At 51.8% G+C, this 27,316-nt stretch overlaps 1 protein-coding gene across 1 annotated transcript in view; it reads right to left on the bottom strand.

The window, feature by feature from the left end:
- Window positions 1-27,316, bottom strand: part of EXOG (exo/endonuclease G) — a 27,955-nt gene continuing 639 nt past the window's right edge. The window contains exons 2-6 of the mRNA XM_069084319.1: window positions 22,324-22,473; window positions 19,448-19,587; window positions 18,101-18,177; window positions 14,284-14,398; window positions 1-2,362 (exon numbers count right to left, since the gene is read on the bottom strand). Of these exons, the coding sequence (XP_068940420.1) occupies window positions 1,901-2,362; window positions 14,284-14,398; window positions 18,101-18,177; window positions 19,448-19,587; window positions 22,324-22,473 (944 nt within the window). The 3' untranslated portion in view covers window positions 1-1,900. The remainder of the gene's footprint in view (window positions 2,363-14,283; window positions 14,399-18,100; window positions 18,178-19,447; window positions 19,588-22,323; window positions 22,474-27,316) is intronic.

Below are 27,316 nucleotides of genomic sequence, written 5' to 3'. Positions count from 1 at the left end.
TCATGCTCTCCGACATGATTTTATTCAAAAATAGAAAATTACAAAACCAAGGAGTTCCCATTTCTTCGTGACAGATAGATGGGCATCCTCCTGTTGCTGCTCTTATCCTGATGCAGCTCCAGACTCTGGAGACAGGGTCTCCCCAGGCCACCGGGGCATCTGTGCTCTACCTGGCTGCAGGCTCGGGGAAGGTGGGCTGATGGGGCATGCTAACGAGGCAGCGAAGGGCAGGCTGGGCCAGGGCTTCCAGGGACACTCACCAGGGAGGTCTGGGTCTCCCTTCCTCCCCCCCCATCTGCTGCAGTCTCTTTACCAGAACACAGCAAAGTCCGAGTTCATCATGATAGCCCCATTCTATCTTAAGGCTTCTATGTTTTTAGAAGGCGAGAGAGACACATAAAAACATTACAGAAATTGCTTCCAGAGCCCTGCACGGAAAGACAGCCCTGTGGTCTGATCCATTCAGACAAGTCCCCGTTGCGCCCCAAGGAATCTCACTGTATATTTCTGTAACCCAGAAAAGGGTTTCATGCAAACCCAAAGTCAAGAGTTTGGCTCAAGGGAGGTGGGGGATGCTGCCGCTAAGCCCGGCCCCCCGCTCCTAGCTGGAGGGGCATTGCTCCCTCTCCTGCCTCCCTGTCTGTTCTCCAACAGCCCAGCCCATCACAAGACATCTCCTCAGCACCTGATCGTCCTCCCACGTGGATTAGATTGTGGCACATTCCCCTCGCCCACTAAATGGGAAGCCCCTAAAGGTACTCTCCAGTACCTAGCAGGTAAACATGCGGAATTAGCCTGCCTCTTCCCCCCAAAGGTGCCAAGTGTCTCTGCGGCTTCACTTGCCTCCCTCACGAGGCCATCCCTGATCCAAAGCACTAAGTCATTGCAAAGGCCTGTACCCTTGTGAGCTATAGTTATCATGAAGCCTGTCATGGTCCACTCCCCCTACCCTAGGCAGACACACCCTGGGGTGCCACCTTTGCTCTCACCTAGCTTTGAGAACTCATCTATTTGGAACATTTTGTACAAACTACTCAAATTCTAAGGTAGAGCACTGCTGTATGCATACATGCCCAGAGGAGACTTGGGAAACCCTGTCAGCTCTTGTCTGGAGGCAAAGAGAGGCTCAGATAACACGGGGGCATTTCTAACTGGCTTAGGAAGGTTTTCTGTCATAGCTCTTTCTAGCAGACTGAGAGGGTAAGGCGTCATGGCTGAGGAAACAAAGCCCCCTTTGGCCAACCTTAAAGGGAAAGAGTCAGACCCTTCAAAGATCTGGCCCAGAAGGACCCAGGATCACAGGCACCCATAGAAACAGACATGAGAGCCTGGGCCAAAAGCTTGCAAAGAACCAGAGGCAGGCAGAAACACAATACAGACCACTTCTCATCTTTCTCTCTCAGTTGGAGGTGTCCCAACACAGAGGGGAGCAGGGAGCCTCTGGGGGTGATTAATGAGGACAGATGTTGCGTGATCCTGAAGAAGAGACACCAGGAGCAGGAAGAAAGGGGGCTGTCTGGGTCATCAGCTGAGGAAGATGCCTATGGGGCATGGCATGGGGGCTCTGGGGAAGGAGGGTTCAGCCCCGCGATTCCAAGGGCGTCTGACCAGGGCATCAGGAAGGGTGCTTTCTCGAAGACATGATCACAGGGCAGTCCAGAAGAGTTTGGCACACTGAGGAGTCAGGGATGGGCATGGCCAGGCTCACAATGAAGCTCTCTCTTTACACAATCAAAGGAAGGCAGGGCAGACAGCCCACTTCTCAGGTCCCCGGCCTTCAGCTGGGCCTGTCCCTGAGGAGGAGGCTGGGGGACCTCTCATGGAATCACCTAGTCTTGCGTCTTGGTCACACCACCCTGGCCCAGCATCCAAGGTGACTCCACGGCCCCTGCCGAGGCCCTCAGCCCGACTTCCTGTCCTGGGCTCCTGGCTGTTCCACAGAGGAGAGCTGCCCCAGCTTCTCTCTGTAGAGACTCAGGAGGGGCTCGTCAGCCTGCACCCCGGCTTCCTTCAGCTCAGACATGACCTTCTCCAGCCTGTGGACCGTCCGTGCTCCCTGGATCTTCCTTTTGCTCAGGTACAGCGTGAACTCCCGGAAGTCCAGAAGCCTGCACGTGTCTACCTCACAGAGGTTCCTGGTGTCTTTCACCGTATCCAGACGAGGGAAGAACACTATCCCCGTCATCTTCTCCAGATCGCGGATACTCACCTGGAACTCTGTGAGTTGGGGCTGGAAGCCGATGGCATGGTTGGGCACCACAAAGGCACCCAGCACCAGGGGTTCGGTGGAGGTGAGGCTCCTGCGGGCCAAGATGACTTTGTAGAGATGTGAGGGGACAGCCACATTGTCCTTGCCAATTACCTAAAGACAAAGCAGGGACATTAGCATTACTCACTGGGTGCGAGCCGCTCCCAAATTTCCTCTACAAGGCAGGGTCCTCAGGACTCAGCTTCTAACATTAAGTACACACCATGACTCCTCCCTGACCACTGGATCCAAATTCAATGGCCAAAGAAAAAAATTAATCTGAAATACAGATTCTCAGACAAAATAAGGAGCTAACAGGAAAATACTGGTCACAGAATCTTTAAAGCAAATCACCTTTTAAGAGCACATGAAGGGCGAGTGCCCCATGGCCCACTCTTAAGAGGTAGAATGTGTGCGGGCTCTTTAAAATGTACAGGAAAACTCATCATTTTCTCGAAAGGTCAAGTTGCTAGTGCAGCCACACGAACACGGCCAAATTCACCAGAGAAAAGAATGGAAGAGATTCTTTCAAAGAGCCTTTGGCAAAATAGCCAGACAGACCTCATCTTCTTCTCCGGTATCTCCTAATTCTTAAAATTAAGTTAGCTAAATGTGAGCGCTGTTTGCTCGGCCCTCCTCGCTCTCGGGCCTGCCAGCACACACAGAGCTGCGGTGCGGCCTCGAATCCAATCCTTCAGAAAGGTGCCCCCCCGCCCCCCCCAAGAAGGAAGAGCCAGAGTTACACGAGAAAATCTCACTCGGTTGCCTACGCAGGTTTGCTGCAATAATACAATAACATTCATTATAAAGCCCTTTCAAATTTCCATCCCACTGGCTTAAAAGCCATATCTGTTTTCTGAAGAAGAAACCGAACGTTCATTTCCTTAATGGTTTCCAACAAAATGACATAATCTGGCTGAAATATGTTCACAGCATTAACTCTTCACTGTCCCCCCTGCCTCCCCCCACCCATATCTGATCAGGGTACAGTTATGGCTACTTCCAATCTCCTCTGACTCGCCCAAGACGGGCAGAGCTGTGGAAGACCTCCTTGGATGGGGAGAGATGGCTAAAAATGCTGGGGAGGGCAAGAGTCAGGGTCAGTGTGATGCCACAGGAGGCTGAGAGGCCAGGGAGCACCTGAAATCCTGGTGGGAAAGGGGGAGAAGGCTGCAGGATCCAGGCACCCACTCCCACAAGATGGAGCCCAGGCTGGCCAAATCAGAGGCTCCACTTCCCTTTCTCTAGCTTGAGGGCCAGAGAGCCTGCCTAAGACATCCTGACAAGGAGGCAAGGGCAGGGTCATCATCCTCATGGGACAGGTGAGAGACAAGGCCCAGGAAGACTGACTGTGTGGGCAAGGCTTACTCACCCACTAAGTGTCTGCACCAGGACCTGAACACAGGCCTTCTGACTCTAGCCTTCCACCAAGTTTAAAGGAAACTGGGCCAAGAAAAGTGACGGAAGCTAGAAATCCTTCTTCTCCATGACTCCAGGTCATACTTGTGTCTGCTCTGGGGACACAGCTCTATCCACGCCGTCCGTCCAGCGTTCTGAGCCATGACCTCGCACCCACCTCACACCTGCCTCACACCCCTCCAGTTGGTGACAAAGACCTCCCGGCTGCTCCATCGATTACTCGGCTCCCGATCTTCTCTGGCTGCTCCCTCGTCTCTGCCCCAGCTGCCTCCAAGTCCCTCTAAAGCCCTGCCTCTACAGCAGGCCCTTCCCGAAGCCCATCAGCACTGGGGCCTCCCCATGCACACAGCGGGGTGTCTGTCACCCCCCCCCTCTCTAAGAGGGGGCTGCCTCTTGCTTTTTTGTAACCTGAGCACTTAAGCACAGCAGCTGGCACACAGTAGGCACTGTATAAATGCTTACTGATGGTCTGACAGTTCTCTGAAAACCACATTCTCTCGGAGCTGCCAGGGAGACCCCAGAAAAGTCAGGGTTTCATGCATTCCAGCCAACCCAAAATAGGGGCAGCTAGTGACCCCTGCTGGACTCCTGCAGAAACCACCATCCCTGGCTTTCCCAGGGTAGGAGGGGAGGGGCAGGGGCCTTTCCCCGCTGTGAGAGATCCCCCAAACCTGGGTCTGAAAAAGATTTAAATGCAAAGTCACCTGGGGGAAGAGATCCTGGGGCAGGAAGTCAGCAAAGGCTCACAAGCAGCGAAGGTTCCCATAGTCCCCAGCATCAACTAGAGGAGGCTGGGGGGCCTGCTCCTTGTCCTGGCCCCCCCTCGCCTCTGCTCCTCCCTATGTCAGGCCACCTTGGTGGCCAGCTGCCGTCACTGCCCACTCTATGCCAGAACCTGCTTTCCTGGCTTGCTACAGCCCACCGCTCTAGAAGCTGCTTTCCAGTCTTCCAGCAGAGATCCGGGGCAGAGGGTGGAGGCCAGCTCTTCCCAAACACAGGTCATTTTACCCATGATGGCCCAGGAAAGTCCCTCCTGTCATCTTCCCCACCTCCTGATGAAACAGGCACTTTGCTGTCTGGGCGATCCCCGTTCCCCACTTTAATTGCCACCCCTGCTATGGAGGGCTGTCCCTAAGTTCTACAAGCCTCTCTCATCCTGACCCATCCCTCTAGAATGACCTAGTTTTTCCTCGACAGATTCGGCCCACGTGGTGTTCTGGTAGCATGCGGAGGTCTCTGTGTGAAGCCCCCATCACGCCAAGCGTGACCTCTCATCATGTGCTCCCCACTGGACCACGCCAGGCTGAGAGAGCCACCCTATGGCCAAAAGACGTTCTCTCGGCTACAGCTTCTAAACACGTTCCCAAGGTCCTGAGCCCAAGCTGGGGCCCCTCAACTGTGAGGAGGGAGCCCAGAGACTCTATGTGTGTGCATGAGTATGAATGCATGTATGATCATACATGGTAAGTACATATGTGCACACAGTAGAGAATCCACACACATACACATGCACAATGTGTGTGTTACTGTTGTTGTTTAGTCATTCAGCCACGTCTGATTCTTTGTGACCCTGTGGCCCATATCACACCCAGACTGTCCATGGGGCTTTCTTGGCACAGACACTGGAGTGGTTTGCCATGCCCATCTCCAGTAGATAAAGGCAAGCACACACATGCACACAGGGTCACACAGCTACTGAGTGTGTGAGGCTGGATCTCCTGACTGGCTCTAACTACCGACCATCTGGCTGCCCCTCCGTCCCCGCTCTGTGAGTGTGTCTGTGTTACCTCTGGTGTGTGGGGCTATGCACACATGTACACACATGCACACACGCATGCATATGCACATGCACACGTACACAGGGTCAAGGCAGACCCACTCTGTCACTGCTCCTACAGGACTCTCGCTACTATCCAAGCCAAACCAAGTCCCAAAGTCCAATGGGTTCCCACCACAGGGAGTCCTGTGGCACACATAGCCAGCCTGAAGGTGGCCTCAGGGACACAGCACAGTGGGGTCCTCGCCCAGCAAGGCCAGCCAGGGACCATCCGGACCAGAGCAGAGCCATCTGGACTGGCCCGGCCAGTGTCCAAGGACAAGCCAAAAACCTCAATGTACAAGTCAAGGTGTGCTTCTGGTGCCACCTGGTGGACATGGGCAGTCAGCGCAGCTACCAGAGTGGCTCCCAGCCATGCCCACAGAGGCCAAAGGCACCCAAAGCAGGAAAGTGTGCATGTGTATTTGAGTATGCATGCATTCATGCACATAAATGGGCATGCACACACACACATGCGTGCGTGTGTGTGTGTGTGTGTGTGTGTGTGTCCGTGTCCGGGGGAGCCTCTCTGGGGAGTCCAAGGCTCTCCCTGACACCTGGGGAAGGCTTCAAACCTCTTTGGCCAATCAGTTAGTGGGGAAGGTGGGACGTTTCCAGGAAAATGACAAGGTTTCCTGAGGCTGCAGCTGTCACCAGACTCCTGGAAACCACAGGTCAGGCAGATGGGCTCCAGAGCAAGCACCATCACCACCCCCAAGTATGCGCCTACTATGTGCCAGGTAGAGCCCGGGCCCCTGCCTCAGGGAGACTACGCGGCATCTGAGGAAGGTCGGTGCGGTTAATGGGCAGACACCAGGGCTTGGGGAAAGCAGACAGACCAGGCCAGCACAACCCTGAGCAGAAGGCCAGAGCGCAGGCCAGACAAGGCCAGCCCTGACCACAGGGACATCCTCCCAGGACACACAGCTGAGCATCTGGACTTTGCCTCAGCTGGGGATTCACACATCCAAACACTATTGGGTCAAATCTGTCTCTTACAGCAACTTCCAAGCAATGCTCCCTCCCCATTTAAAATGTCACACAAGACTGGGGGGAGTCTTGGCCAGGATAGAAGTTGACTCATGGCACTAAAATGTCTGAGGCTGGTCTGAGACATGGCCCTAGAGGCCCTCGGTAAAAGGGAAAAGCACCTGCCAGGTCCTGGGGGGAAAGTGGCCTCACTGGGGGAAGCTAGGCAGGTTTCTTTGGCCTTCTGGGCCTCAGTTTGTTAAATGAGGAACTTTTAAGTCCTGTCTAGTGGGAGCATCCTACAAGCCAATCCGGACATCAGAAACCAAGCCTTTCAATCCACCATGCAACGTCCTTCTCTCAGCTGCTAGCAAAGAAATCAGGGAAGAGACGCCAAAGAAACCCAACAGGTTCTGCCATCCTTCTGATTACTGTGCCTCAAGGGAGCTTATCTGTGAAAACTACCTGTAGATAACTTGCAGGTCTACCTACTGCCCATGACCCCCCTTTTAGCTCAGTCAAAGGAGAGGGAGGGGAGTGGGGAGCACCTGCAGAGTGAGTCAATGGGGGAGGGGAGCAGCCGATCAGTCAGCAAGGAAAGCACGAGCCTTAAATGCCCTGAAAGGCTGAAGCACACAGCTCTGCCCAGCCTTAGGTCAAAGCCTCTGTCAAAACTCATGGTCCCTCTATTTTCAGTCCAGGCCTTCAGGCTTCAGAACCTCCAAGTTCTGACACTTCTGGGCCAGATCTCACATCTTCTTAAAAGCATCCACCCAAGTGGCACAGGTCATTCTGACTGGACCCGTTTGAGGACTGCTCTGCTAACATCAGTGCCCCAGCTCTCTCCTGAGGCTTCTGCTCAGGGGGGGCATGACAACACTGCCTTGGCTGGCCGACTCTAGGAGATGCTTCTGCCCAGTTATGTGGAATGTATGGCCTCATACACCCACGCCCTTTGTTATGACAAGCCTGTACTTGGGCCTAGCAGGGCCTGAATCTCATTTTCTGTAGCCTCCTTTCCAGGGCTATGAACGAGGGGTGATTCTGCCCTCTCACACAATGGCAGATCCCTACAAACTGGTTCTATGGCTCATGCCCTAATTTCAGGGCACTGGTGTCTTATCCCATTTGCCTGAAGTGCAAACCAAGTGAGATGAGTCGGACGGCTGTACAGGGGCAGCTTCCCACTCTGTCTGTTAACAAGCCCCTCGGTGCCTGAAGGCCTGGGGAGAACAGCGTACAGAACGGCAGCATTGCTCCCAGGCCCAGCGACCCAGAGGGCAGCGCCAGCACAAAAGGCTCCTTCCTCCTTGCAATGTCCTCAGTTCCTAAACTTTGCCCTTTGTAAACATGCAATGACCCCAAAAGCACCTCCCCATGACCCCAGTATTAATGGGCAATCATAGGGGTCTATTCTGGAAAACACCAGAGTGGATAATCTATATCCCTCATCCAGGGGAAAACTGCTCTGATCAATTTAGAACATGGTGATCAAAGGCAGGCTTTCTTCTGCCAAATGGAGCTCAAATTTTCTACTCATTCTTATTATATACTGATTTACAATTTAGAATGCTGTGATGGACGCCTGAAAAGTTTCCACCCTCATTAAGCAGCTAAGACAATGCCCGCTCAAGCATGAAAAGGGCCACGCTTCCAGCATGATTTGAGGTAAGAAGTCCAGCTGGGCGGGCAGCTCCAGGAGCTCACATTTCTATGGCCCCCAGAGGGCTACAAAGCATCCTCCTCCCAAGGGAACAGACCTGGGTGGCATACACCTGGATGGCAGATGAGGAAATAGTGGAGGGAGGAAGCAAAGTGCCCGAGGGCACTGGATTTAAACCCAGGTCTCCCGAACTCCAAGGTCAAAAAGGCCAAAGTGCTGCCGGGCCATCCAGAACACCATCAAGCACCATTTTAGCAAGGCTAGGCCTGAAAAGCCAAGAGGCTCTCCAGGGAGTCTAGGCTGCTATAAAACAGAACTACAAAATATACCCCCGGGAGTAAAGGGGCACTCATGACCCCAAACAAGAGAACAAGGGTGCCTCCCAGAAAGAAGCCCACCCAGCCGCCCATGGCACAGCCCTCAGCAGCGTGCAGGCTGAGACCGGATCAGGAAAACGGCCCCCGGGAGGGGGTGGGAGACAAGGAGCACCGCCCCCATTCTATAAATGGGGAAACCGAGTCTCAAAAAGGTTACTCGCCCAAGGCCAAACAGCTTTTAGAAGCTGGGACTTGAAGCCTGGTCCTGTGACTCCAAATGGAATGTTCTTTCCCCTGCAGAACACTGCTGCCCCCTGTGATGGACAAAGCCACCCCTTTAGCCACCCCTGGCTGGTCTGGTCAGTTCTTCTCCTCCCCTCTTCATTCTCACATCAAGAGCACCCCAGACTCAAAGGCTGTCCTTCCGCCATGCTCTCCCTGGGCCTCAAGGATCCTCATGCCAGGACTGGTCCAGTGAGTAACACAAGAAACACGAATTGGTGTAACCTGGCCGGATGACTGCCCCCTTGGTCACTGTCCAGCCCTCAGGCTCGCAGGGAAGGCCCTGTCTGACCTTTCCAACCTCTGTTCCCTGCTCAGATGCCCTGAGACTCCATCCCAGCCCAACAGAATCACCCACCATCTGGTCTGAGAAATACGCCTGCCTGCACACCCAGGAGGGGCATGTCTAGTGAGACGTAGCCCAAGAGACTGGGTGATGCCTTCTTAGCAACTGCCATTACTGAGCCATTTCTGGCATGTCTTTGGTCCCAAGGTGGTCAAGCAAAAATGAGAGAAGAAACAGGTGTGGGATGCCAAGGTCAAGTGGAGATGAAGTGTGGAGAAGGAGACAAACGAGGGGAACAGCCCAGGGCTAAGACTTGGGATAAGAGAGGCACACTGGTGCATTGTTGGTGGAGCTGTGAATTAGTGCAACAATTATGTAAATAAAGTGGACAGGGGCGGCTAGGTGGCACAGTGAGTAAAGCACCAGCCCCGGAGTTCGTTCCAGCCTCAGACACTTAACACCCACACAAAAAAAAACTAGCTGTGTAACTTGGGCAAGTTATTTAACCCCAAATGCCCTCCAAAAGGCAAAATAAAAATACAGTGGATAAAATGTACACACCCTGCATACATCCCAAAGAAAGTTCCCTAGTATACCTAACTGTTTATAGAGGCTCTTTTTGTGCAGGTAAAGAACTAGAAACAAAGTGGATGCCCATTGACTGGGGAAGAACTAAACAAATCATGGCCCACAAATGAAATTTCTGTACTGTAAGAAACTAGAAACATGATGAGCAGAAAAAGGGTTCTCATGAGCAGATGTAAAGTGAAATACAGAGATAGGAAAACAGTGAACACTCTGACTGCAACAACAGAGGGGGAAAGAATAACCCCAAAACAATCACAAACAGACACTTCCAAATTATAAAGAATAAGCAGGGCCCCAAAGAAGAGGGCGAGAACCGCCCCCCATCCCACTGCCCTGCTGGGGAGAGCTGTCCACACGTGGTACACTCACAGTCTTCTCAAGTACTGGATCACTTTGCAAAAACTGTTTTCACCTTTTCCTTACTGTCTTTAAGGTGTTTTTTTTTTTTAAGTGTTGTTAGAGATGCTCTGTATGAGTGAGGAGGGGGAAGGACACAGGGAGAAGCACAGGCTATGTGAAAACAAGATTTCTTTTGTTAAATAGCCTTGAGCCATCCTTGCTGGCCAAGCCTCCTCTAGCTACGGCTGATAACCATCATGAGTCCACCTGTCCTTGTCCTGGGCCCTCACAGCTCTCCTACTCGACTGCTCATCACCCCTCCATGCATGTGGGGCCCAGGGAGTTTCTGGGACCGAGAAGGAAGAGGGAGGGAGGGCTGGATCTGAAGCTGGGCTATTTCCACGCTGCCACTGTGCCACAGGGGACTGCCAGAGAGATGGGGATGTGGAATCGGAGAGTCTGGGTTCAAACCCAGCTCTACTGTGCACTGTCTGCATCCTGGAGCGAGTCACTAAGTTCCTGAGACTCGTTTTCCTCATCCCCCAAAATGAGGAAGCTGGTCCTCTCTGCACAGATCGATCAGTCACTGACTACGCCTTTTTCCTTCTCAGTCAGACTTTATTTGGTCTTCAGGATCAAACAGAAACAATTCCCTCTCATCCTTCACTTCCTGGTGTCCCAATCTTCTAACACCGAACTCCCCTTCCTGCAGCTCATGATCCCGCCGGACTGGCCTGCGGTTGTACGTGGCTGGTCTTCCATCTCCCATCTCCAGGCCTTTGCCCCTCCAGCTCCCCTTGCCTCGAATGCATTTCCCTTCTCGCTCCTATCTCTTAGACAACCTTACTTCCTTCAAACTCATGCACCGCATCCTACATGAGGCCTTTCCAGATCACATATGGCTTTCCCCGTCAAAAAAGGCCCTTTCAGATGTCATACCTGTTGACTTCCTGTATAGACTGCAAACTCCCTGAGGGCAGCAATCAAAGTCAGCATTCAGTCTTTTGCAAGATAACTCCATACAAAGTAGTTTGATACCCAAGCCCTTCTTACACCCAGATTCTAACCCAAACAAACTCAGCTGCTGCCCCCATGACTGTTTCCTCCCACAGACACACCTGGAACGCACATCCTCCCCATCTCACCAGCTCAAACACCCCCTCCACTGAAGCCTTTCCTTATCGACACAGAGGTCACCAGACCCTGCTCTGAATCCTCCAGGCATGTCGCTCCTCTTGCGTGTGCTTTATACTATTTCATCTTGTCTTAGTCATTTCTATACATATCTTCACTGAACCTATTAAACTGTAAGCTCCAGAGCAAGGCCTGTGGTCCTCAGAATTCCTACAGCATCCAGGAAAGGGCTTTACCCACATCCATCCCTGGGGACTGGCTTTACTGTCCCTCTCGGCCCACAGAGAACACACTCTCAGTCAGACCCTTTGGGGAAGTGTGTGAAGCTGTGCCCATCACGTCATGACAGGAGGTGCCAAGCCAGACACTCACACCTCTACTTTCTGTGACACAATCACCAAAAGCTCGAGTATAAACCTGAGTCAATCCACCTCTAAACAGATCCCTGAAAACACAGATGGAAGAAGGGAGAAGGGAAAGAAAGGCATTTATTAGGTGCTTACTATGGGCCAACCCCTGCACTGAGTGTCAGGACAGAGATTTCATGAAGTTACCTAAAGAAATAATCGCACTCCAGCTAAGCAGCTGTGCCGTGCAGCACCTCTCACCTGAGTACATCGTGTGGGCAGTCTGCAGGACAGCAGGCCATAAGAGCAAAGGGATGATCTCTCCTAAAAAGCCCAAAGAGCAGCTTTCACTGAGTCCACATGAGAAACAGTAAGCTAGTAAAAACGCAGAGATCCAATATCACCAAGAAGTCTGACACTCAAAATACAGAGGGAACCGACACAAAGAGAACATTAGGAGTTATTCACCATGAATAAGTGCACCACAGACTGCAGATGATCTCATGAAAACATGCTCCAAATCACTACTTTTAGGAAAAATGAGAATTGTTCCAGCTCACACTAGACAAACTAGCAAAGAAGACCAACGGAATGACCAAGGCTGCAGGGGCCACGAAGACAGGCCCACTGGGAGAGCTGGGAACTGGTATAAGCATCTGGAGACAACCCTGCCGGCTCTGTGCCCCTGCTCTGGAGAGGAACAGGTGCGAATGGGGTACAGAGGCCATAGGAGTCAAGAAAACATTTCTTAAAAAACTATAAAAGTTTAACTCCATCAATAACATAAAGACGCCTGGGCTTGGTGATTCCATGGGGAGAGGGCAGACTGTCTAATGCAGCAAGAGCCCTCAGACCTCCAGCATCATCCAAGTGGTCATTTCTCAGACCGCACACCCAGCCCTTGGCGTCCCAATAAGCAAACGCCACGGGTGCAGCTCTTGGAAACCACGAACATGGCGGGATGGGCAGCCACAAGCAACAAATGAAGATTCAGCTTGTGAACCTTCCAGAAACAGACATTAATGAAATGATCTTCCAGGACAATGACCGGGAGAGGCCTCCTTTGAACAAGGGACAACAGTGACCTGTCCAGTGGCTGTGGGAAGTCCCCTCCCCATGCCTCAGTTTCCCCATCTGTAAAATGAGGGGTCAGACGGGATGGCTTCAAGGTCCCTCTGGCTCTAGGGCTGTGAGTCCTAAGTCACTTTCTCTGTCTGGGCCTCAGTTTCCTCATCTGTAAAAGAGAGACAGACACGACAGCCTGGAAGGTCCCATCCGGCTCAGCCTGTGACACTATCGAGTTGTCTTAAGACACCCTTCAAGGGCCATGAGCGTTCCCCAAGATGCCTTGCTTGACGACAGGACTGAACTCTATTCTCTAGCCAGCCTAGAACCATCGGCCCAGCAGAGAGGGAGCCACACAGCAGAGCCTTAGTTTCAAGAAGAAAGGGGAGAACAGGCCAATCCAGGCCTATGATAAGCAGCCTTGCTGCTGTGGGGCTTGGTCACACGGCCAGGGGCGCGGGTACCGTGAAGACACCCCCCCCTCACTGTAAGGAGAACTGAAGGCCTCAGGGTCAGGTCCTGTGATCTATGACATGTATGCATAATTACAGGGTCCTGAATCACAAATTAGGCCAGAAGCCAAAGAAACACAACTAAAGTGGGCTTTAAACAGGACCTGAACCCACAGCCCACAACCCAGATACTGCCCTGCTTCCAGCCACCTCCCCGGGTCACTGGCCAGTGAGAGCAGAGGGGAGAAGGCATTCAGGGACTGGTTCATCTCTGACTGGTCGTCAAGGCCAGCCTAGCAGGCTTGAGTGCCGTGGAATGATGCTGCACTGCATGGATGAACCAAGGGGCTAGCTGGTCACTGCTGGACTTAGTATCTTCCCAATAAAATGTGCAGTGTTCTGTGAGACTTGTCAAACTCCAAATCTTGAGAGAGGTAGGAAAAGCTTGATGGTTTTCTCTCTTTTTATTTAGGAGTAGGGACAGTCACTTTCTCTTAGTGAAAACATGAGCCAATACATGAATTATGGGAACACCTCTGCTAGGAAGGTAAGTTTAATGAAATGCTCCACATTATTTGGTATGGGAGAGGCAGCATGGCATTGCAAGGAGCACGTTCTCTGCGGCTGTCTGTGACCTCTGGTCTGTTACCTGATGACCCTGGGCCCCAGCTCCCCATACGGGAAAGGAGGGTCTTAGACTTCCTGATTTCTATGGGCCCCTCTTAGCTCTAAATTTCATGGCTGATAATTAGTTATTAGTGATCAAAAATGAGAAAAGAAAAGAAAGGAAAGGAGGAAGGGAGGAAAGAAGGAAGGAAGGAAGGAAGGAAGGAAGGAGGGGTGGAGGGAAGGTCACTGAAGTATGTTTTCAAATGCCCAGATGACAAATGAAAGAATCCAAAAGGAAACAAAGACAAGCTGAAGAGATCTGAAAGTTGCAGGATGAATTTACTGCATATTTTTAAGTTAAACTATACATAATATGAGATGTATTTTCACACATAATTCTCTCGTTCTGTTCTACTTTGTATGTGGAAATGTTCTTTCCTTTTTTGGCTTTTGTTAAATTCAGAATTAAAGGAGTTTGTGGAGCAGATGCTAAAAGCTCTGTCCCTCTCCCTCTCCCTGGAGGGTTTTTGAGCATTTCTTTGGCGCCACAAACCCCAAAGGTGAAGGGGCCCTGTAACCCCGGCTGCTGTGACTCCAGCTCCTGTGACCTGGCCCAGAGCCCCATATCACAGGCCACACAAACACGCCATCCCACTTACTGTCATCCTACTCTCTGCCATCCCACTCACTGGTGTGGGGAGCTTACCGTTTACTTACTACAAAGCACACCAACTCAAACTGCGTCCTACCTCATAGGTAACTCTCTTCTTCCCATCTTCTCCTGTCTGTGGCAAGGTTAAGGGTCCGGATACTATCCAAACATCGTCAAACCTCTCCGTTAAGTCTCGACAATACATTTCAATTCTACAAAGACAGAAGATCAACAGGTGCAGCTATCATTGGTGTGAATATGGAGGAAATAAGCTGCGTGTAGCAGATGGGAGTGATCCACTATCACTACAAACAGCTGTGGCGACTCTTAGAAATGAGCATAAACATGATTAATAAAATTCCTCCTTCAATCAAGAACACAAAGACAACAGAAAAGGCGGCTGCTGCTGGGGAGCTGCCTTAGATGGGCCACAGCCAAAGAAGAAAGGGGGACAGGGCTGAGCCCTGGGGCTCCCCAAGAAGGCTCCCAGACAGGGGTGAGGACAGCAGGGTCACAAAAGTCAGGGGCAGAAAAGCAACTGGAAAGGTCAACAGGGGCACACACCCCTGGACAGACAAGGCCTCTGGACTTGCAGGCTGGGAGAACCTTGCAGAAAGCCCTCCTGAGACAGGAGGCCAGAAGCCCCCCAGCAAGAGAGGGAGAAGTGAGTGAGAAGGAAGGAGAAGCCCCTAGTGGAGAAGCTTTTCTAGGTGTGACTGTAAGGAAGAGAGCTATGAAATATCACTTGAAGGACAGTAAAATCAAAGGAAGGGTTTGTTTGTTTTTTTTTACAGATAAGGGAGACTTGAGCATGTTTGCAGGCAGTGGAAAAGGAATCAGTAGAGAGGGAAAAATTAAAAAATAGAGAGAAAGGGGCCATCTGGATGCAACCAAAGGCAAAGTAGATAGTTGACCTTGGTAAAGAGAAAGGCCATTTCTGCATCAGTCACCGGAATGTTTCACCAAATGAAGAGAAATCAAGCAAGTCTTTTTGTACTTCAGTTTACCTATCTGAAAAATGGGAATTTCCATTACACTATTCACAACTAAGTTAAAATAGCAACAAACATTCTGACAGCATCTCACGGGGTCACTCTTTCCTCCTGAGATAAAACAAAGCAGGAGAAACAGCAGCAGTAGAAAACTCCCAACGCTCCCACTAAGCAGCGGTGAGAAGTCAAACACTCCGGAGGCCCCGTCTGCTCACGGGTAAAAGGTATACCCACCCCATTCTATCTTCTCACCCAGGAGCAAACCCAACGTGTGTTCGGCATTTCTTCCTTCTGTAGCTCATATGTATTTGGTTTTCTTAGCTCACCCATCAGCATTTCCAAGGGCTTCTCCTAGTTTACAGAAATGTTACTCTTCAAAAACAGCCTTTAATGTATCTGTTCTGCCTGGTACAGCCAGATGGGGGGAAGGGCTTTCAGTTAAGAGGCCCTAGACCTGAGGAGGACAACTCTTGCTGGAGCCAGACAGGCCAACGGAGGGCGTCAGAGAATTCCCTAACACCCCCGACTACCAGCTTACGAGGCAAGGCCTCAGTTCAGGGAAGCTCCCAACCAAGGCCAAATTCAGCAGAAAACGCTCTTCGGCACAGACCAGAACCTTCATTTACATGTTCCGAGCTCCATAAATAAAACCTGAATAGACTGAACATCTTTTCCCTCATTTCTTTTAAAAAGAATAGTTTAGGTGCTATGTAGATATTTTCAAAATAATTACTCAGGTAAGAACTTAATTTTTTTTCTGACGGACCCACCTGGAAGTATCCAGCCTTTCAATCGCCTCTTGAGAGGCTTTAAGGGGGGATTTGTGACCCTGAGCCACAGAGATTTCAGAGGGTCTGTGAACTTGGAAGAGAAAAAGATTCCATCTTTCCTTTCATGAGCTTCTAGCTGAAATGTAGCCTTTCCTTCAGTTACTGAAGAACATTATTTGAGAGGGATGGGCCCAGAGCCTGCCCAGATGGCTGCTCAGCCGGACTTGCGCTGCCACAGGAGAATCGGGTCCTCAGAAAGGGCCAGGCCAAGAACCTCACAAATCTTTCCAGAGCTAATCAATACCTCTGTGAACAAACCTGATATTGTCTGTACAGGCAATCAATTAGCTAATGCACCTTGCTTAGCAGCGGCGGGCCATCCTTCCACACTTAAAGAGTCGCTCCCCAGGATTCAGGGGCCAAATAGTGAAGGGTCCTTTGTCCATCAACAGAGCCTGCCACAATCTAACCTCAGGGCAACTCCTTCCTTCAGACCAGGCTCCCGTCTCCCTCCCTCCAATAAACCTCCCCAAACCACCAGGGACTCTGCCCTGACCCTCTCTTGTCTTGCACACTGTGCGGATACACCAGAGTTAGGCTTAAGCATGGAAAGAGGGTTGGACTTGGGAGTCAGGAAGACCTGAGTCCAAATCCTCCTTCTAGCACTTAATAGCTGGGCCACCCTGGGCAAATCAATTAACCTTCCTGCCTCAGTTTTCCTCACCTGTAAAATGGGGGTGATAATAGCCCCTCTCTCGGAGGATCAGTAGTGAGGATTAAGTGAGACCATAAACGTAAAAGGCACGTGATTAGCACAGAACCTGGCCTGTGGTAGGCAATTCCCCAAGCCAACAGCCTGGCTACTGGACCCTGGCAGCTGTGGCCCAACACTTGCCCTGATGCAGCTCACGCCAGCAACGTGCTCGGAGCTGAGAATGAGTAAAGGACGGTGCTTCTAATATCTACAAATTCCTACTGTTTAAAAAGCAGCCTCTGCCATTCCTTCCCAGCTTGCTCCCACATACAATGTGTTGCCTGACGCCCCCCAGAAACCTGGGTAGGGACAGAGGAGCAGAACTCCCATTTTTAGGACTGAGGTTTGACCGATGAGAACAGCTCACTCCTTGGGACCTCCAAAGCTTGGGTTTTCTTTCTTATTCTGTGGCCAGCTCTCTACCCACTGCACCTTCACTAGGTAAGAGGTGCATGTTTGATCATCCCCATCTTACACATAAGGAAACTGAGGCCCAAAGAGGGTCACCCAGCTGGTTCAATGTCAAGTCTGATACTCTTTCTGCTAATTACATTAGCCCCTGATCATCCATGGCCTCCGGTTTAATTCCTATGGAGACGCTGTTGCAACTTAAAACTTGCAGAAACCTCTGTAAAGGGACAGTGTGTGAGAGAGTGGACACGGCTCCAAGGCAGGGTGGGCCCTTCCCAGGGGAGCTGAGGCCTGAAGAATGGGCAGGATAAGGGCTGCCGGAGGGGAGGAAAGGCAGGCCAGACAAAGGTGGAACATGGGCCCTGTGTACAGCGACCTGCAGGCAGTGTAGACACTGGCCCTCAGATGAAGGGGAATGATGAGCCTCCCTCCTTAGGGGGCTGTGGGAGGGAGGGAGGACAGGTCAGACTGTGGAATCAAGCCAGTGTCTAGTTGGGTCCCAAAGAGGCCCTGAGGGGAAGGGGACTTGGATCCAGGCCTCAGGGCAGTGGAAGGGGAGCCCTGGAAGAAGGCCTGGCCCAACCAGCAGCGGACACACTGAGCCACCTCCATGTGCCCGAGTCCATACAGCAGGAGCTTAGCAGCGACTGAAAAAGTCAAGGACTGAAAAAGAAACTTGGACTTATGTGCAGAAGACCAGGCATCTTCACAACCATGTTACTGCTTTCCCATAAATTTCCCTGGAAAACTCACCTTTCATGTTGTTCAGAAGATGCTGAACTTTTAAGTCTATTATGACTTGTAAAATAATCTTTAAAAAAAAACTCTGGCAGAGAGGTGGGACAGGAGGCCTCGCAGAGCACATACTGAGGCCGCCCTGGCTCAGGCTCATTCTGCAGATGCTTCTGAGCCACCCACACCACCCTGGGAACAGGGGACAGCAGGCAGGCCTCACCAAACCAACCCCACCTTGTCCTGCACACTCACCTGTTCCAATAGCCAGCATTATTATCAAAGTTCTGAGGCACGATGTTCGAGAGGTAGAAGGTTTCCTGCATGGCTTCCTGTGGAGAGAAGGGAGAAGAGTGGCCCTTAGGGGAATGCCCACCCAGTGGGGCAGCCCCCTCCAGGTCCCCAGAGATGAGGCTGGCTGGGAAAAGCAACAGCATCCTGCTCATTACCCTCCCACCTACCTGCCTCTCTAATACAGACACTCATTCTCAATAAAGCTGCATTTGGCCCATTATTATTCCAACAAGGATCAAGGCCGGGAGAGCTTGAGGTTGGCAGAGAAGATCATCACCAAGCGGCACACACAAACAGTCCTTGTTGCCACCCTATTGGCTGGGCTCCCCCCAGACACAGACGTAGGGTCCTTCCCTGGTAGAGACACATGCTCTGCACCCTAACCCTCTCTGCATTGTCCCCTCCATCCACCACAGGACCTTGCCCATGGAAAGTCTCGTGGATTTTCATCATTCAACACAGTCTAGCATCCAAAGGCATCTTCTCTCAAGAAGTTAACCCAGTCCACAGAAGCTTCCCTTCTTCAGCAATTAACCCCACAAACAAGGATGCATTTTTGTCACAAGCCATGTGGCAAGAGGATCCCTTACCCACTCTGTTAGGCTTTGAAAGATTCTGGAAACCAACAATGAAAATGCAAAACAAATGTCACTGACTCTCCAGTCACCATCAATCGTCAATTAAAGACCATCAACAAATAAGGCCCAAAGCCACTGACCACAGCCTGCCCTGGAAGGAAGGGGAGGGCAACGGTGGAATCAGAATGGTGGGAACAGAAGTCTTCCCAAATCTACAAGTCTAGTTGAAAAGACACCCCCAGGGGATCCCGGGCCCAGGATCTGGTCCTGAGCACCTTGACAATCAGAGGCCTCCCTCAGGCCCCCCAACATTCTCACTCACCACTGTCTACCCCACAGACACCTTTGTGTCATACAGTTCTGAGAAAGGAAGCCATCAAACCACTTCAGAGCCCAAACTGAGGCCCACAGTCAGAGAGTAGATGCAAAGAGTGTGCCGGCCAAACAGCCAAGCTGTTGGTCCAGGAAAATTCAGCCGTTAATTCACCTCCAGGTTGGGAACCCCCTCACTGCCTTCCCCAGCTCCTCTTCACACACCCTCCCTCGGCCTCACTGAGACCAGACTGCCTCCTTGCTGACTCCTTCAGCCTGGTTCGGTGTCTTGGCACTGCCCGAAAGTCCTAAGGGAGAAGAGTAGTTCGACCAGCACGGCTCCCCCGGCCCCAACATCCTCCCACCAGCCCTGCTCTGACTCGACTCCCAGTTGGTGCCAACTTAGAAAATCAGTTACAGTTGAGAATTTGTTATTTCCGGCTGGTGCCATGTGTCCCCGCGACCAGCCGCTCCCCAGGTAGTCCTCGTTGTCTGCGCTGAAGGCTGGCGGGATGCTGGGGTCTGGGCAGAACTTACAGCGTTTTCGGTCTGCATTGCCTAAAGAGTAATATACCCAATAGTTAACATGCCAGTGGTCAATCACCACAGAGTTCACATGTAACCACACACACACGCATGCACGCACACACACACACGCACACACACACATGCGCGCGCCTTGACTTCTTGGCGTCCACTTGGGGACACTGCCCAGCACAGCTGCTGCCCACTGAATGACCTACAGGGCTCTTGGTGGCGCCCCCAACTAGTACAGCCACAGCATGGCAGTGGGCCCACTATAACCCGTGACTGAACAAACATTCAGGTTTCTATGAGCTCAAAAAACTTCCCCAGCCCCACCAGAAATCAAATAATCCAGGTTCTTTTTGGCAAAGGAGAAACCACATTTTGTCTTATTTCTGGCAATGCCCCAGAAGGAGGAATGAAGTCTAATAAAATAGTGTCCACAATTCTCAGGACTCTGTTAAATCAGAAAAATTAACTGTGGAGAAGTGCACATTTCTCTCCCCCATTCACAGTTACCCATGCTGTCATTCTGCATGGAGAGAGAACAGTCCTAGGCAGCTGAATGGAACAGTGGCTGGTGTGTTGGGAATCAGGAAGATCTGAGTACAAATCCTACAACAGCATGCCAAGCACTCGATCCGAGATCCGGTGGCCTGGCACTGAGAGCCCTTTGCCCCTCCAGTCTGGTGATGCTCACGGCACTCTACACAAGCTGTGACCCAGCTCCCCTGGCCTGACGGTCCATCTCCAGACTCTGCGTGTTTGTATGCAGGGATGGTGCTGGGCCTGCAAGATCCTCACTCCTCACTTCCCCACAGCATCCCTGGCCTCAAGACTCAGCTCACCTCTCATGCTCCAAGCCAAGAACCCTCCCCCAAGACTCCCTTCCATGCACAGTGAAGTCAGCAGCCTGGAGTCCCCCCATTAGAGCATGGGCTCCCTCAGGGCTGAGCTTCTGCACCCCCCTGCATCCCCAGTACTTGGCACTGGATCCAGCTTAACAAACACTCATCAACTGACACTCACAGGAAGAGGTTTCTGGGAAACTGGAATATCCTCAATGCTAATTCTTCCAGAGGGGGCTGGCTAGCAATCGTTACACAAAACAGTCAGCCACGTTTCTAAGAGAACAGTTTTCTCCAGGTAGTCATTACAATTAGCAGAAGATTTTGACACTGGTGACATGAATGTCTGTTTAGTCAAGGATTAAGAGAAGCTCATACCTTTCCCTCTGTACAGACCTAAAATCAGGACTCTCGTCAGGGCATGCCCTGAATCTTTTTCCTTTTAAAGACAGCACTGTGCAAATTCAGGCACAGCCCACAGCAATCCCCACTTTCAGAGGATTTGAAAACTCCAGATAACAGCAGAATCTTTGGCTGGTGAAGGGACTGTCACTACAACACAGTGTTCTTATTTAAATTATGAAAATATATTAAATGTGGGTGTTGCCTTTAGCATTTAACCCCACCTAGAGAACAAAGCAAAGGTGGTCTCTGCTTATGGTAACTTTCCGCCATGGAGGGAAAAATTTTATACAAGATCATCGATCCCAGTGTGCATGCTCACACAGGCCGAAGTGGGACCTGACACATTCCCCAAAAGAATCTGGCCAGCACACAAAGCCAGTGGCACTGCTGCCTCCTCACCCACTCCCAGCAGCTTGCCAGCCTGTTCAGTCATATATATTGAGACAGTGCTGCTGAGTTCACAATATTGTATTAGAAAGTTTAATTTTTCAATAGAGTTACATTTTTAAAAATCCTAAGCGAACTTATAAAATCCTTAGAGTTAATTACGAATTTGGAAATGGACCACACAGACAATCTTATTAAGAGTATCATCTCACTCATCCAGAAGTGACAACCTCTATTATTTGGACCAGAGAGAAAGCTGAAAAGGCCTCTTAGGAGCCAGCCCAAACACAGACCAAGCTTTATGCACAGACCGGTCTCTCAGGTTCTCTTTCAGAACCTACTGACTCTCAGTGTCCACACAATGATGAAGTTGGGCCAATATGTTCACTGAAAACAACAGAAAATTAGAGTTCGTGGTGAGGGAGGATAAAGGAAAAGTGGGAAGGGCAAGCACACACCCTCCTGGAGGAGAGCATCTCGGGGCAGGGGAGTCCACGCCTCGATGCACTGCTCTGAGCACACGGACACAAAGCACGTAACAAATAAGCAAGAACGGCCCTGTCTAACTTACAGAATGCCTGAAGGTTTGCAAAGCCCTTCACAAGCATCACCCCATCTGATCCTCACAACAACCTCCAGGAAGGAGGGGCCACTATCATGCCCATTTTACAGAGGAGGAAACTGAGGCAAAGGTTAAATGACTGCCCCAGGGTCACGCAGCTAATAAGTGTCTAAGGCAGGATTCAAACTTGGATCTTTTGGACCCTAAGGCCAACACTGTCTCTCCATTGTGCCAGCCACCAACCTGAAGAGAGAGAAGTGTGTGCTACATTCTGGCAAGATTTCCAGAGAAAACGATTCATTTGTAAACATGGGCTCTCAGAGGGGGCAGCAGCATTTCCAGATAACTGAAGCTCATGTGAAATGTCTGTCTGACAGCCCAGATAAATGAGGTGGTGTGGACAAAGTTCAGCAGCCACACTGACAGCTAACTACGATCCGGGACCATTCTGGGAGTCCCTGCAGAGCAAAGCCAAAGAAAAGCCAGAACGTGTTAACATCCAGCCCAGTACACGCCAGCGCTGCCAGCTCTGCAGTGCTGGGCCCACTCAAGCCGTGTGCCACCTACCCCGTGTCTTGCTCTGGGAGATGTGCTCAAGGACCCAGCGAGGCCCCCGCTTTGCCTGATCGTAGGACAGTGCATGGTTGGTGTAACGTCGGGGCTGGGTCCCAATCACAGGGAATCCATATTGCTCCAGGATGGTCTCTTCTGACGGCTCTAAAAACAAATCAGACAAGGCTGTTAGCGACAGGGTGGCCACGCAGCCAGAGCCAGGCTTGGCATGGAGGATGGGGCAGGGACCAGGGCAGGCCCTTCACAGGGATCGCCTGCGGCTCTGAGTGGGTGACAGGCAGCTCGCTGGTGAACTTTTAAATCAGGTTCTTCCCTGACATCAAATTCTTGATGAGACATCCCCAGCCTGATTCGCCTCCTGTGACAAATTATTTGGGTTCTATAAATAATCAAAGCATACAAAAGCAGCAATCAAAAGAGAAAATAATCAGCTTTACCAACAATTAACCACTGATTTGATTGAGCCAGGGGAAACAGCTTCCTTATTACGGTGCTGACAGATTGGGAGTAGGTGTGAGAATAAAGGGAGTCTTTGATTTTTTCATTCTACAAGTGTTTCTTGCCCTGATACAGCAGCATGGAGACCTGGCACTTTCCTCTGGCTGCTGAGAGGAGAGCAGCTCCAAGAGAAAAAGCAAACCTGGATGTAAGAGAAAATAACTGACTCCCCCACTAAGGTCCAACCCACCAGCTCGTCTTTATTGTTTCAGGCACAGCAGAGATAATTAAACCAGGGTGAGGGGCTACAGGAAAGTGCTCGTATCTACCCAGAGCCCTTGGCTTCTGGGGCCTCACCTTCTTTTTAAAAAGGCAAGGGCAGGTTTGCCTGCAGAACAGCCAGGCAGCCTCTTAAGCTGCTTCCTCCATAAAACCTCCCCTGGGGCTCAAGATCAAGGCTGGCAAAGCCTACAGAATGTACAGTTACTAGAGTCCTTCACCCTCCCCTCCAAGGACCTTCATCCCAGAGCTCTAACGGGGCTGCCTGCAGCTAAGGCCCCCAACACACACACACACACACACACACACACACACACACACACACACACGTCCAACTGTGTAAGTACAATGTTGCACAGGGATGGCTGGTCTAATAAATATCACCTGAATTTAAGTGAACAGACCTTCTTCCTCCACTCCACCCCAATGATGACTAAAGGCAGCTCCAAGAGTCTTCTGTCTCCTCCCTCTAAATATGCCCAGACATCTGGGAGAGCACATCCTGCGTTTCTCTCAGCCATGGCCCCGGACATTCCCAAGGCCACAGGAGAACATGGGCTGTCCATCATGCAGCCTTCCCTCCCCCACAAAGCTGCAGGATCATCTGAACCTTCAAGGAGCCCTGGCTCTCCCCAGTGTCAATTCTAAGACACAATTTCCACAACCCTGCCCCTCTGCCACTCAATTTTGGAGCCAAATTTCTAGGAAATGGGAGTCAGAGACAGCATCAAAGAGTAACTTGTGGTCTTGCTTTAACACAGCCCTTCTCAATCCAGACCCTGCCACAGGCCAGGCCAGCACGCCCTCTTGCTGTGATTCTTCGACCCTCTGTGGCCTTGCACAGAGGCTCAGGGGACCAAGAGCCAGGGAGCCAGAAGCTGGGGGTGGGAAAGCAGACAGAAGAGAGTCAAGAGTCACAGTTTTGTTTATAGATTTTAATAAACAATTCAAGAGGCTTTGTTAAACAGATGTTTGATGGGGGGAAATGCCGTGAACAAATAAAAGTCTCCCCAACCAGCAGCTGGGAAACTTTGCTTTCATGCAAGAGTTCTTAACCTAGGGTCTATGAACTGGGGCTTTTGGAGGAGATAAGAGAGGAGGCCAAGGACACCCCCCTGAACCTCAGGCCTTCTCTTAGGTTACTAGGATGGGCCCCTCCTTCCTCCTTAACCCAGGGTCCTCTCTTCCCAGGTCCACTGAGAATGGAACATGGTCTCACAGAACCTCTAGGCCAAGCCTAGAAATAACTACAGCCCTTTGGGGATATTCAGCTGCTAATAACAAAAAGGAAGTTACAAGTCTTAAGAATCTTGTGGAAAGACTTGGAACTAACTCACTGTAAGAGCAATGGGGCCAGCCCTTCTTCCCAGCTCTGGGCCTGGCTCCTGGCTGTCGGCTTCCTTAATTTCCTCTTATTTCTGGGTGCCAGAGACCCCTCCCCCCATCTTTTGTCCCTTTAGAGATAATGTTGGGGAACAGGCACTAATGTTCTCCACTTGTTTAGATTGCCATGAACTCTCTAATTTTGTTCCCATTTGATTTGTGCTCTAAAGCTTAGCACATGGCCCTTAAGGGTTGTTCCGTGTAACAAAGGCAGTAGAAACTGGCCCTAGCCTAAATACAGCAGGGTTCTGGGGGGGACGACCACGCCAGCAGAAGCTCTCCCCATGGCTGTGGCTGTGGCTGACCTGAAGGTCAGGCCTCTATCCCCCCCCACTCCACGGTGGCCAAAAGAAACCTCCCCTGCTCCAAGCCCTCAAGCAGCAGCGCTCCCCAGGACCCTGGACAGTCCTGCCCATGGCACTGCCTCTTCCTGTTCTCCCCAGTTCCCACCTGCTCTCTCTCAATCACCCATCCTTATCCTTCTTGGCCTCACAAACCTCAGCCACTGTGGAGGGCTGTCTTGCCTGACACTCTCCCCTCCCAGCTCTCCCCCTAACTGCAGCCCCTCTGCTGCACCTGCCTCCAGCTCACACCCCTGTCTGTAACTTCTCTGGGTGATCTCCCCAGCTCCCATATGTCCCTGCTGACAGTCCTCACATCTGCCTCTCCTGCCCTAAAGCTGCCCTTGGGACACTGAGACATGTTATACTCATCCTGCCCAGAGCTGAGCCCTCCTCTCGTGCCCTAAAGCTGCCCTTGGGACACTGAGACACGTTATACTCATCCTGCCCAGAGCTAAGCCCTCCTCTCCTGCCCAGAGTTGCCCTTGGGACATTGAGACATGTTATACTTGTCCTGCCCAGAGCTGAGCCCTCCTCTCCTGCCCAGAGCTGAACCCTCCTCTCCTGCCCAGAGCTGCCCTTGGGACACTGAGACATGTTATACTCGTCCTGCCCAGAGCTGAGCCCTCCTCTCGTGCCCCGGTTCAAAACTTCCATGGAATCCACCTCCTTATCTCGTGTCCTCCCCCCACAGCCAATCTGCTGCCAAGGCCAGTTCATTTCACCTTCATAACATCTCTAGAATACCCCCAGTCTTGCCTCTGATCCTGCTCCACTCTGGTACAGGCCCCCATTGCCTCAGGAGTGGATGCCCCAGCTGCTGGGGGGTCCTGCTGCCTCGTCTCTTCCACCAAGCTGCCAAAGTGCCTCCTGAAAGCCCAAGTCACCCCCACCCCAGTTCCTGAGTCTAGTAGTCCACTAGCGCCCCCAGGATCAAATCTAAAATCCCATGTAACTTGTAAAGCTCTCCCTGGCTTCTTCCCTTACCCTTCCCTGCCCCTTTCCAGTCTTCTTCAGCCTTCCTCCATCCCTCAGGCCCAGAATTCCCCCCCTCCTCATCTCCCACCATCTTCTGGCCTTCCTCCAAGTCTCAGCTCAAATCCCACCTTCTGAAAAGAGGCTTTTGGGGTCCCCCTCAATGCTAGTGCCTTCCCCCTGAGATTAATGCACACACGACATATAGAAAAGACAGACACTCGTCATATACCTAGGTATGGAGAAACAGGTAGATCTCTTTTATGTGTCACAGCTGTTTGCTGGCTGCCCTCCCCATTCAAATGGGGGCCTGCTCTGTGTCTCTGTATGCACCCCTCAGCCTGGAGGAGATCCACTCAAAGCTCAGCCTTCACTCACCTCCCCAGACCTAACACTCTCTGCCATCAAGCACTTGTGTGTGGGTCCTGCCCCAACGCCTGCCTTCTGTTTCTATTTTCCCAAATGCTAAGCCCTGGTCCTGCCACACAGCAGGGGGTGCAGAGAGGAAACCACCCCAACCCTGGGGCGCATGCTCTCCTTACTCCTCCCCTCCCCCCTCCCCCAAGGTTTCCCTCGGCTAAAAGCCTTCTGACCGCAGCCCAGCCTCTCTGCTGACCTTCCTTGAGGCCCTTAGGGCCACTTCAGGGCCCACTCCAGGGCCCGCTCCACAACACCACCCCCAACTCCTCCCCAGCGCTCTAAGCTCCCCACTGCAACCAGTCCCTCCTTTGTACAGGGCTGGGCTCTTCTGCGCTCTCCATCACCTGGCCCCGGGAGCAGCAAAGGCTTCCCTGGCCTGGGATTTCTTTCCCCTGACTCCAGCGAACACGGACACCAAAGCTCCAGGGCAGGCACAGCCAGGCGGAGTGCAGCCCCGCGGGCACCGGGCTGGGAGCCGCGAGGCAGGGAGGCTGGAGGCAGCGGGAGGAGGGGGTGTGAGGGGCAGGTGAGCCCCGAGTGCCAGAGTGTACTAGCCCAGCACAGAGGGCCGAGGATGGCCACGGAAGGAAGAGAGGCGGACTGCAAAGAGATGTGCACCAGGCTCCTGGGGGCAGCGTGTGCGCCATGGGAGAGATGCACAGGTGTGTGCATGCGGGCACCCTGCAGGCGCACAAGCACCGAGCACACGCACACACCTGTGCATACACACTTATGCATGAGCACACTCGAGCACACACACCTATGCACAAACCTGTGCACAAGCACACACAAGTACACACGCACACACCTGCGCGCGCACACCTATGCACAAGCACACTCGAGCCCAGACACCTGTGCACACGCACACACCTGTACACACACTTGTGCACGAGCACACAACCTGTGCACAAGCACACACAAGTACACACGCACACACCTGTGCACACACTTATGCACAAGCTCACTCGAGCACACACCTGTGCACACGCACACACCTATGCACAAGCACGCGCGAGCACACACGCACACACCTGTGCACACACTTATGCACAAGCCTACTCGAGCACACACACCTGTGCACACGCACACACCTATGCACAAGCACGCGCGAGTACACACGCACACACCTGTGCACACACTTATGCACAAGC

This window comes from Petaurus breviceps, unplaced genomic scaffold (assembly GCF_028583685.1).
Source record: "Petaurus breviceps papuanus isolate PSGF00001 unplaced genomic scaffold, PetGlider_PUasm1.0 174, whole genome shotgun sequence".
Taxonomy (NCBI): domain Eukaryota; kingdom Metazoa; phylum Chordata; class Mammalia; order Diprotodontia; family Petauridae; genus Petaurus; species Petaurus breviceps.
This window is presented reverse-complemented; position numbering and strand designations above follow the sequence as displayed.